Source organism: Hypomesus nipponensis, chromosome 22, assembly GCF_054491055.1.
Source record: "Hypomesus nipponensis isolate SF chromosome 22, ASM5449105v1, whole genome shotgun sequence".
In the NCBI taxonomy this organism is placed as follows: Eukaryota; Metazoa; Chordata; class Actinopteri; order Osmeriformes; family Osmeridae; genus Hypomesus; species Hypomesus nipponensis.
In genome coordinates, this window is record NC_140382.1 from 5,707,501 (window position 1) to 5,720,000 (window position 12,500).

Here is a 12,500-nt window from a genome sequence, read left to right on the forward strand (position 1 = left end):
GGGTTAAGTTGAAGGCAACGTACGCTGATGGGGTTGGAAAGAATCTGCTGAAGAACAAAGTGTCTCTTGTGCGTCAGATGACACTGAACCTTCTCACAGAGAGAATCCAACTGTGTGTGTGTGCGTGTGTCTGAGAGTGTGTGTGTGTGTGTGTCTGAGACTGTGTGTGTCTGAGAGTGTGTGTGTCTGAGAGTGTGTGTGTGTCTGAGAGTGTGTGTGTGTGTGTGTCTGAGAGTGTGTGTGTGTCTGAGAGTGTGTGCGTGTCTGAGAGTGTGTGTGTGTGTCTGAGAGCGTGTGTGTGTCTGAGAGTGTGTGTGTGTGTGTGTCTGAGAGTGTGTGTGTGTGTGTCTGAGAGTGTGTGTGTGTCTGAGAGTGTGTGCGTGTCTGAGAGTGTGTGCGTGTCTGAGAGTGTGTGTGTGTCTGAGAGTGTGTGTGTGTGTGTGTGTCTGAGAGTGTGTGTGTGTGTGTCTGAGAGTGTGTGTGTGTCTAGTAGCAGACGTCGACAGTTACCGTTTTACGAGATCCATACAGTCATTTCTGTGGTCAGCTTGTCATACCTGTGGCAGGAAGGTATGACGTCACACCCTGTATCAGACCCTCTGTGTTGATGCGGTTGCCGTGGAGATGACCTCCCTCCCCTGAGGGTGGTGATGTCACCAGCGGAGGAGAGACTGACTGATGTCTGAGAGACAGCATGGAGGACTGTTCATTAACACAGCCTCCTTATCCTTTATAGGCAGACAGTCACACCTAGGTCACATGAGCACACATCCCACAGAGAGGCGAGGGAGAGAGGAGAGAGACAAACACAGAGAGAGAAAAGAACACAGTCTCTGTTGTCATTTAAAATGTCATGATAACATCATGGCTTTATTTGACTAAGGTCTCACTTACACCTATCTCACTTACACCTATCTCACTTATGTTGTATGTGTGTGTGTGTGTGTGTGTGTGTGTGTGTGTATGTATGTATGTGTGTGTGTTTGTGTCCTTTCTCACTATACCGGTGGTCTATGTTGATGAGTTCTGTTTCCATTATGAATCCAAACCCGGGGGCAGGGGGGCGGAGCCACCTGTCAACACATCTCTCTCAACCAATCACCTTGTGTGTACCAGACTCTCACACCTATGGCTCAATGTTCTCTGGTCTGAAAATCACCTCTGCCAAGTCTCATTTAGCAGAAATAGTAGCTCTCCATATTTTCCACCAGCTTTCACATTTCTGTGTATGTGTGTGTGCGTGTGTGCGTGTGCGTCTTGAGCCGCAGACTCTTAACATAAGCCACATGTTGAGGGCAGACCACCAGCTAGACCTGATGCTCTGATGCTCTGTTTCATTGAAAACGCTGCACTGGACACCGAGAGACACACACACTTTCCACCTACATGCATCCACGCACACACACGCACACACATGCACTGTCTTCACGTGCAATAGCATGTCTGTACGTGCAAACACATGCGTGTTGTTGTGACAGCACCTGTAATCTGTACGTGGGTACGCTTTGGTGCATCTGCTCATGGAGGAGTGCAGTGTTTGTGTACGACCAGTTTCCTTGGCAAAGCTGAAAAGTTGTATTTCCATGAGGCCTCTTGGGGGGGGGGGGGGTTGACGGACGCCAAAGTCCCTGAGTTGTTTCAAACTGATTTGTCTGCTAAGGCCATTTGTCGATTTTAGAAAAAGAAGCTCGTCATTTTCACTGTATTCACAGACAAGGTTTTCTAGAAATCCAACCGTGAAACGTCTGACAAACACACACACGAAGACATGCACACACACACACTCACACACACAAACATAAAAACACACACACACCCTTGGGACCAGTCCTGGTCGGTTCCTGGCAGAGTCCAGTCCAACAGAACCTGTGGCTAAGTTCCCTTTCCTAGAAGTATGAATCACATCATTCAACTCTTTCCTGCTCTGCTTGACACAAGTGACTGTACAGTACGTGACCCCCCCCTCCACTCTCCTTCTCACACACACACACACTCTCTTCCCGCCAAAGCGTAGACCCCCTGGAGATGACCCAACTGACACAGATGGTTGAAGTGGTGAGCACAGCAGAAAAACTGAGAGACAAAAGGGGGGAGAGTTGGGGGGAGGAGGAAGAGAAGAGAGATAGAGTGATGGCTCCCCTGACAGAGGGAGGGTTATCACACCACTCCAACTCACAGCTGCAAGATAAAGAGAAGGGGGGTGGGGGGGTGGGAGAGAAAGACAGAGAGAAAGAGAGAAAGACGGAGAGAGAGAGAAAGACAGAGAGATATAAAGAGAGAGAAAGACAGAGAAAGAGAGAAAGAGAGAAAGACGGAGAGAGAGAGAAAGACAGAGAGAGAGATATAAAGAGAGAGAAAGACAGAGAAAGAGAGAAAGAGAGAGAGAGAAAGACAGGGAGAAAGACAAAGAGAGAGAGAGAGAGAGAGAGAAGACAGAGAGAGAGAGAGAGAGAGAGAGAGAGAGAGAGAGAGAGAGAGAGAGAGAGAGAGAGAGAGAGAGAGAGAGAGAGAGAGAGAGAGAGAGGGAAAGAGAGGGAAAGAGAGGGAAAGAGAGGGAAAGAGAGAGAGCTGTGCAAGGCAAAGCTAGTGTAGATAATAGCACACACAAACACACGTTATGTCATGGCGGCAGTGACTAACTCTCCCGTCTGGAGTTTTCATACTTCTCAATGGCCGTGTTTCACCGTATTTGGCTTGGTGATGATATGATCTCACACACACAATTTCTTGGCCCCAGCACTTGTGTGTTTGTAAGAGGACTGTGTCTAATAATAAGCGTGTGCATGTGTTGGTGTGCATGTTTCTGCTACAGTATGCTGAGCGAAGGAACACAGCTGTTTCTACAGTCCTTTGAGGAACTAAGGAGTACTGTGAGGATTCCGAGGAACAGAGAGCAGATCCTCTCTAAAAATAAAGAATGCTGGCCAGAAACATGTGGAACAATAGACAACAGAACAAAAAGGTTCTATTCATTTAGACCCCTCCGTGGTTCTTACAGACCTGGAAAGGGTTCTGTAAGCAACATATTTTCCCCTGTTACTTTTCCAAAGGATTCTATATAAAACTTTATTTTAGAGCAGTAAAGACTTGGGGGTAGAGAGATGGAAAGAGAGGTGTAAGTAGAGATGGAGAGAGAGATGGAGAAAGAGGGAGGTGGAAAACAGAGGGAGAGACGGAGGGAGAGATTGAGGTAGAGGAGGTAGAGAGGTGGAGAACGTAGGGAGAGATGGAGGGAGAGATGGAGGAGGAGGAGAAGAGAAAAAACACTTCTGTCGTACCTTTCGACCGACTTGGCCTGTCAGCCCAACTGGTCCCAGAAGTCCTGGGTCTCCCTGGAAACACACACACACACACACACACGCAAACCATGAGTTGGCCAAACCAATAACAACCCTGACATCACATACTGTCTAACAACACACTCCACGAAGCACCTTCAGGCTGTGTCAGTTTCAGACAGAAGGGACAGCACTTGTACAGCGCTGATGATGCGCACATTAAGGGCAGGTTTCCCACACAGGGATTAGGCCAGATCCTAGATTAAAACACACATCCACTGAGAGAGCTCCTTGTCCAGGACTTGGGTTAATCTGAGCTCTTAACAGGAGGAGATGAAGCGGTGTCGGTTACCTTCGCTCCTTTGGGTGCAGTACCAGGAGAGAGCCCTGGGTCGCCTTTCCACCCCTGGGGGGGAGAGTGAGAGAGCTTAGAGACAGGGTCTATGCATTCAAAACCATCAGGGTTCACATTTCCTGGCAAGGAGGAGGGTAGTTGAATCACAAATGAGTTTAACGGTAGCAAGCCAAGAGCTCGGCCCAGATCAGACTGGAACATTTACATGTAGTCATTTAGCAGACGCTCTTATCCAGAGCGACTAACAGTTAGTACAGGGACATTCCCCCCGAGGCAAGTAGGGTGAAGTGCCTTGCCCAAGGACACAACGTCATTTGGCATTGCAGGGAATCGATCCAGCAACCGTCTGATTACTAGCCCGACTCCCTCACCGCTCAGCCATCAGACCAGACTAGGCCAGACCAGACAAGAGAAAACAGTCCCGGAGCGAGGCCGAGCAGGAGGCTAGGGCCAGGGTCCCGTCCCCCCTGAGGAGGGATGCCCTGGCTGGGGAAAAGGCTTCCACATGTTGTCTCCTCTCAACTCTCCTCCATAAAACACCGTTAATGCTATTCCATCCAAGCCTTTGCAAACTCTGGAAACCTACTGTCCGGTTTGCTTGTGGTCGTATGACCTGGCTATGACATCAATTTCAGGGTGTGGGGAGATGGGATGCACGTGTGTAGTTGTGTGTGTGTGTGTGTGTGTGGGGGGGGGGGTGTGGTTGTTAAAAGTCATCCTTACAAGGTTAAACATCTTTGTGTATGCCAAAAGCCAGCTGTGAAATATGGTGCTCTGCCTGCTATTTAGGGGGGAGGGTGTGTGCCAATGTGTGGTGCTGGGGGGTGTTGCGGTTGCAGGTTTCCTTGTCTGACACCTCTGTCCCCAACGTACAAAACACAGCAAAACGGGCAGGGCAGGCTGACCTGAGGTCTCTAGCCTGTGAACAGAACAAGGCTCTCAGGAAGTGGAAAATGTTTGTTAGGAAGGCGGCTTGTTTGCAACGCAGTTCGTTAGCACACCGCACCAAAGAACTGAGTTGCTGTTAATAATCCGAGCTCTTACAGTTCTTCTGAAATATAAAGAGAGAGAGAATGAAAGACAGAAAGAAAGAAAGAAAGAAAGAAAGAAAAAAGAAAGAAAGTAATAGTGGAAACAAAGAGAGAGTAATGATAGAATGGAGGTAGAATGTAATAATGTTCTGTGGTGATCCCACGGAACAGCGGTTCTCTGGTTCTGCTTGTGGCTGGGCTGGGTGGGGAGCGTGGGGGGGGGGGTGCAATCTGATTGCGTGCAGCTGTGGCCATGTTCATGTCAGGTCTTTTTTCTAACAACCTTAAATATAGGTAGGCCTCATTAATGCCTGCGTGGAGATCAGCAAGAGAGAGAGAAAGAGAGATACTGAGAGAGGTAGTGAGGTGAGAGCGAGAGGGAGAGAGGGAGAGAGAGGAGAAGAGGATCTGTACACGGGCCAGGTCATCGTGTGTTCACACGTAAAAAGGTAGACAGGTTTATTCAGGGGTCGGAGTTTCCATCTCGCCATGTCTTCCCCTCAGCCCTGATAAATCAACGCGAACTCTGCCCTCTTGCCCCTTCGACCCCCTCGACCCCCTCCCCCATGCTAAGGAGGAGACCTCTGGGGAAGGGGGGGGGGGGGGGGATCTCCTAGAATGACATGCACACACCCACACATGAAGACGCACAAACACACACACACACATCTATAAAACTTTCCCCTTCCATCTCACAGAATACAGAGACCTGACATTCACCTCTGTCTGAACACATGGTAGATGCAGCTCCCACAGTGGTCATGAACCTGGTTCAGTTGGTCTTTGCAAATACAATCAAATACTTGGTGTCATCGTGTGTGTATATATGCGTGTGTGTGTGTGTGTTGTGGGATGTTGGTCCTAATAGGTTCCAGCTGATTAAAGAACAGGCATAGAGAATGCAACACCTCAACTCCATCCTCCTTCAGCCCATTAAAGTACCAGAGCAGGTACATAAAGCACAGACATGGTTTAATGTGGAAAACCATACAGCAGACGGCTGGCACTAGAAAACTACGTGTGTGTGTATGAGGGAGTGTGTGTGTGTGTTTCAGGAAGTATTTTTATGTGTCTGTCAAGGAGGTTTTTTTTAGGGATCATACAGTGTGTGTGTGTGTGCGTGTGCGTGTGTGTGTGTGTGAGAGAGAGTCAGAGTCTGTGTCTGTGTGCGCGTGGAACATACCTTAGACCCTGGCGGACCAGGTCGACCAGGGTTGCCATGGGGACCAGGGGCTCCCTGTAAATCAAAAAGAAAAACACATTATCAAACGACGATGAAGAGGATGATCAATCTTCGTATTGGCAGGTTTGCTGAGGCTGTGGGTTCCAGAGACGCACAGCCTGGTAGAGGTCCAGCCGTCATGTCTCACTGATCTGCTTTCTAATGGATTGTGTGTGCGTGTGTGTGTGTGTGTGTGTGTGTTACCGAGACAGAGAAAAAGTGAGTGTGTTCATACGCACGTGCATGCGTGTGTGTGTGTGTGTGGTGGGGGAAGATGGGGGTAGCGTGTGGAAAAGCCTCCTCTCTGCTGGAGGTATGATGGAGGAGTAGAGACATATGGATGTGGTTTTCCTCCTTCCCCCTCTAGTTGGCTCACACTCCACAGTCCCCCTGGGGCAGAGACTGGCGGCACACACACACACACACACACACACACACACTCACACACTCACAAAGGCAAACCCTAATGCACCCATGAGAGTTCATATACACTCCTGCACACACACACACACACACACACACACACGCAGACTTTCAACATTGTTATTGTTCGGCGTCTTAATGAGAATTGCAGCTTAGCTCAATTAGAGCTTTAAATTCCTCCGGTGGTATGTGTTTCACCCTGCAAGCTGTGGCTAGGAATGAAAAAGACTTTGACTTTCAAAACAAACAGAGCAGGGGTATACAGTAGCACAGTACCCCCCGGCAACACACTCACACACAAACGCACACACCCGGCGTTGCCCCGGGGGCTGTGGGCCAGGCTACTACACCCCTCCAGCTTCACCTCAGGAGCAGTGGGGAGGGCGATGACAAGGTCCTCAACCCTTCTCCAAGCTCCCTGAGTGGGCGTCGGTGTGTGCGACAGCCCCCTCCTCCCTCCAGAGCTCCATATGGCTGGGGGCCGGACCACGGAGGAGTCCCCCACCTGCGTCCGAGCTGCCTTTTTCCAACCCGATACTACTGACCTCGGACCCTTGACCTTACAGATGACCCTACACGTGGCGTATCACCCTGGTGCCCCTACGGCAACCCCCCGCCCCACCCCCACCCCCCAGTCCCCCGCCCAGCGTCAAAGGTGAGGCGTGTCAAGAGAGCGCGGAAAAAGTGTCACGGCCGGTTCTAGAGTGGGGTCAGTGACTTTCATTGTGGGGTGAGGCGGAACCATTCAGGCAACAAGCTGAGAGTGGTTTAGAGTTGAACGTCCCTCCACCAACAGCCCTTGTCAGGCAAGTGGCTCTTTATGGTCCTGTGAAAGGAGGTTCAAATGAGCTTCCTTGTGTGGATGACATGGCTGTAAAAGCACAATCAAAAATGCAATGTGAAGATGCTCCCAAATGCACACGAAACCCACTACCCACGACACGCTACACACCACACTACCCACTACACGCAACCACTACATGTTACACACTACCCACTACATGCTACCCACTACACGTTACACACTACCCACTACATGCTACCCACTACACGTTACACACTACCCACTACATGCTACACATGACATGCTACACTATACCACCAAACGCCACACTCCACACACTCCACACACACCAAGTCCTGTCCCCTACATCTGGTGGTGCTACCTTAGAGGAGGACTCCATGCCATCAACACACTGGAGATAAACCAAATTCTCCTTATGGCCGGTCTGTGGTCCACCTCTGTTTAGCTCCTAGGATCGCTGGCATGACTGGCACACACACACAGACCCACAGCTGGTTATGCCGCAAGGAATCATATGTTGTGTTGCCTCCCCATTCTATTTGAAAGCTCTATAATTAAGGTACTGTATGTTGGCATCGTTGGCACAGGGACCCATGCTCCAAAGCTGACATAGCATTGGCATTTCCCCTTTACGTGCGTTATTTGTGTGTTTACGCTGTGTGTTAGCCATGTCTCTCTTCTAAACTAGGTGTATAATTAGCATGTTGGCATTGTTAGCTCAAAGACCCTGGTACATGACAGGGCTGTTTCCGTGGTAAAGTTGCTTAATCGGGGCATGCCTGGGTGCCGCGCGCACAGATGGAGATTCTGGGATAGAGAACTTCTTGAGCTGGTCACCACTTGTGGTTACCGTGGTAATGAGGCCTCCCACTCCTGGGGGTTAGGGTGTCTAAAATGGGACAAAGTGTCAGAAAAACAAAACAAATATTGCTTCTAAAAGTTTCACGTTTCCAAGAATGTACTGCACATCCCCATAAGAATAACGTTGGAAGGAGGAACTACTCTAACCATATACCAGTGCCACTCGTGTCGGAATGCCAAAGAAAATATCAATTTGGTGTTTATATTTGGACTCATCGTGTCCCTCCCACTGTCCACAACCCTGCTTGTAAAGGATAGAGGCCATGTGTGGGACCGGCCGCCAGGCTGTAATGGCTTTGCCCCATAAAGACGCTTTGAATTTATACAACAGGTCATAAAGAGCGTCGGAACATGTATATGGCAGACATGAAAGATAAAAGTTGCCCCGTGTGAAGCTGTGCCAAGTGAGAGCACCCCCCCCTCCCCCCTCCCACACCCCCACCCGACTGGGGAAGCTGGGCCATGAATGCACAGAGCCCACATGAGTGGGAAGAGAGAGAGAGAGTGTGAAAACACAACCCTCTCCTCTCTCTCGTACTGCGGGGTCTCTCTTTCTGGGGGAAATCCCCGAGATGTGAAGGGGGTACAGAGAGGGAGACGGAAGGGACGGAGGCAGGGGGCAGAGTTCAGGATTTGATCCCAGGTCTCCATGAGCCTGTGTACTTCCCCTGGAAGCTGGTGGTCCTACTGTCTGAGCTGTGGTCCTACTGAAGGGAGGGTCATGTACACTGTGGAGAGAAACAGGACCAGGTGTCAATGTGCCCCCCCCCTCCCCTCCACGTCCCTGGCCTGCCATGTCAGTACCACCACAGGAAGTCTGGAACAGAAAGGGAAGCTGGCGGACTGGCATGAACAGACAGCCAGGCGGACGGACGGCAGGATGGAAGGACTGACAGGCAGCCTGGGAGTCTGACGTCACGGCCTCATAGTCCAGTCCCACACGAAGGATTGTAAAAACTCCACAATGACAGAGAGAGAGCGCCGGTCCAGAGTGCTTGAAACGACGCTATAAAAGATCCCTGGGGTGCGAGAGCCAGAGTAGGACTGAAATACATCATGCAGCACATCCATACTGACCCTATAAAACGAGAAAACATCGCTAATCCACAGCAATATTAATTATTTTACAACAAAAACAATAATAGCTCAAATAACTGCAAAAACAGTTCCAGCATCTTGCCACGCTCTCCGTAGATGATGCCTGACCAGGACGGCACAAGATGAACTTTTAGTAGAGTTAAGCTTGCCATTAAAAGTGCATGAAAACAGTAATAAGCTCTGCCTGAGAAACTTTTACTGGTCTCACTAGGACTGAGCACGAATCAATAAACACATGAAAAAAAACAACATGGCTCTGGTTTCACCAGCACTGCCAGGTGGGCAATGCCCCTGTGCCCTGGTCCCTCCTGAGCACTGCACACACACACACACATACAGACTAGGAACAGCCAGGAGGAGTGAGATGAGGAGGGGGAGGAGGGGGGGGGGAGGAGGAGGATGAGGAAGAAGATGAGCAGGACTAGTTGTAGGAGTAGAGGCAGCACGACTGGAGTTGAGCCCCAGTGCACAGTTCATTTCCCAGGATTTATGACAGCCGTGTTCCTACGGAGGCTTGTCCACAAAGCTCAGACTGGGATCAGTGCGGACCCCTAGAAAAATCGGATCCGACGCCATGACACGCGGTTACCGTGGCAACACACACACTGAGCTCAGTGAGTGGAAAATATAAGTGGTACCGTTGTCACGCCAACACAGGGCACCAACCGTGCCAGCTCTGCGCTAATCCAGCTACCCACAGAGATACCCTATCGAATCTATTTTTCCGTCTCTCGTCCGATTTGATTGTGATGAAAACGCACAGCGTGTCTTTGTCACTGGGCACTTCCCTCGGTAGGGTAGGTGTTGGGGGTGGTGCTGGAGTTTGTAGGAGGCTGGATAGACAGTGTCACTCTCACTCAGACAAAGGCTCTTTTGAAGCGAGCCCCAGACACCGGTCTCCACAGAGAGGTCATAGACAGTCTGCCTTTGGGTCAGACTTATAACCCCAACCAGACTGGCGCACCAGCACATTGAGGCGTTTGTTTTGCTTGGATGGGACTGATCCATTGGTTTCAATGTGCTGGGTGAGTTAAAACAAGCTCACCCAAGTGTTAACCCCAGGCTCAACCACAGTCGCCCAGGTCCCAGCCCTTTCCCCGGCCTCAGCTCCCAGCCCCCGGCCCTGAGGCTGTCTGGGACACATCACCATGCCACTGCATCATCAGCGGGCAATGTTGACCGTGGTTGCCACAGCAACAGTGTCTCACACTCACGTGTGTGAGGTCAGGGGTCAAACGAGGCTCAAGGGTGGGGTTCCTGGAGGGTTCAGTATCACCATACCTTGAGACAGACACACACTCTGAGCTGGTGTGCGGGTCTAACGTTTCATCGTGTCAGCTCCCATTCTTATTCTCAACGTGTATTTGAGAATGATCCAATATATTCAATGAAATATTGACGATGGTTGTCATTGGAGCTACTTGGCAAACGGAGAACGGTGTCTTGTGCGTGTGACCCAGGTGTGCAGCGTCAGACCCGGCTGAGTCAGAGCCTGCTGTCACACCAGGAAGAGGAGGAGGCCGAAAAGATTTAACAGTGGAACAAAGATGGCTGTATGGGATTTTACTATGGTATTTCCTAGTGTTGCTGACTAACGATCTCCCTCTCCCGTTAACGTGGAGCAGCTGTGGGCGGTCGACAGATCTCCGTTCCTCCCTGTACGAGGAGAAGGCCCCAACCTGCAACCTGCACAGTCACCGGATTCCTGCATGATTTGTAGAATCAATCATGATTCTGTGTGTGTTTGTGTATTTGTGTGTGTGTGTGTTGCTGAAACCCTGATAAGCTAAGAGGTGCTTTTGTTACAAGGGTGGCAATCAACGATGAATTTAAAAGGATGTATTGGTGTCATTTTTAGAGGACTTTTTTTAAGGGTCGATAAAATACTGATTGCAATCAATCAAAAAATGTATTCCACATACAGTTCCACAAACAGATGGAACATAGATAGCCAGAAACACATTAGAACATCATGGGGTTTTAGTCATTGTAACTGTGTAGATGGGCCTTTCATTTTACAGTGAGGGATGGATTTGTTTGTTTGAGGTCTCGTGTCAGCCCTTCAAGGGGTGGGGCCAACTGAGGGCGGGTCAGCGAGGGGTCCAGCTGTAAACCGGAATCAACACATACAGCATCCATTCGACTTTTTATGGACAGTCTTGTTTTTTCGCTGCGGCCCTTTTGATGCCAAACCACTTTTAAGACAACGAGGGTATAAACAGAAGATCCACTTTGTTTGGTGTGGCTGCCTGACCGCGGGTCAGGGATATCAACGGCATATCTGTGGCTGGCTGGATTCGAATTAGAGTTGACTGAGTGTCTGGCTAGCTTGGTGACTGACTGGCTGAAAGTCGGTGACTGACTATGCACTGCTAGTGCACACCCAGGCAGAGCAGTGAGTTCTGCTGAAGATTTAAACAGCTTTCATTAGAGGCGGACAAAGAGCCCTTTATTCCAGAGCGGAGGGCTGCTTTACCTTGCCCTGTTCCTCTAGGCCGGGTTCACTCTGTCTATCTCTCTCATGCTCGTTTGCACGCTCGTGTGCATTCACACACACCCACAGACACACACAAGCACACGGTAACATTCATTCAAGCACGCGCATACATACACACTTCTTTCGAACACCGATTGTTGCGACGTGTCCACCACCATGTAGCGACTCTGCCTCCTCCGTCAACTTCTCAAACCGCTCCACCCTCCCCTCCTCTATCGACTCCTGTCTCTCCTCCTCCTCTACCTCCTCCACCTCCCGTTCCTCCTCTACCTCCACCTCCTGCTCCAGATGAACAGAGCCCTGTGGAACCTTATGCCTGAGCTCTGTTTACAAAGCTTTTATTGGCCATCCTGTCGCACAGACAGCCTTTTGAAAGAGCCTCTTTATAGGTGCTTTCCTGTTTACGCCTCAGGGTTCGAGGTCAACACTCGCAGACTCACACTGAGTGGGGTCAACCTGACGGCATAAGAAAACTTTGGAGGGTGGGGTGTGTGCGCGTTTGTATGTGCATGTGTGTGTGTGTGTGTGTGTGCATGTAAGGGGGGGGTAGGCTGGGGCTATTATGGTAATTACAGAAAATGATCTGAGACCGTGTCTGCAAGGCTGACACACAGAGACACTCTTCTATTTGAGCGTGTGTGTGTGTGTGTGTGAGTGTGTGTGCTGGCGCTAGACTTCACAGGGAGCATTGTCTGGACTAAGACATTGCTTAATTAAGACACAGGTAGCACAGGCACACCGGGGAGAGGCCCTTAAATAATGTTATCCTGGGAGTTTAATCCCTGGTACAGCCACCAAGGTCCAGACTCGGGCACTGGAGGACCTGGAGGTTAGGGTGGCTGGGGGGAGGTAGAGGAAGATTGGGACAAGCTGGGGGAGGCCGGGGGAGGGGGAGGACGGATGATCATTTAGGGGTGAGGATGGAGGAGG

At 50.2% G+C, this 12,500-nt stretch overlaps 1 protein-coding gene across 1 annotated transcript in view; it reads right to left on the reverse strand.

Moving 5' to 3' along the window:
- The window catches only part of col27a1a (collagen, type XXVII, alpha 1a), a 73,623-nt gene that overhangs the window by 43,733 nt on the left and 17,390 nt on the right, over positions 1 to 12,500 (reverse strand). The window contains exons 5-7 of the mRNA XM_084687673.1: positions 5,848 to 5,901; positions 3,631 to 3,684; positions 3,279 to 3,332 (exon numbers count right to left, since the gene is read on the reverse strand). Of these exons, the coding sequence (XP_084543799.1) occupies positions 3,279 to 3,332; positions 3,631 to 3,684; positions 5,848 to 5,901 (162 nt within the window). The remainder of the gene's footprint in view (positions 1 to 3,278; positions 3,333 to 3,630; positions 3,685 to 5,847; positions 5,902 to 12,500) is intronic.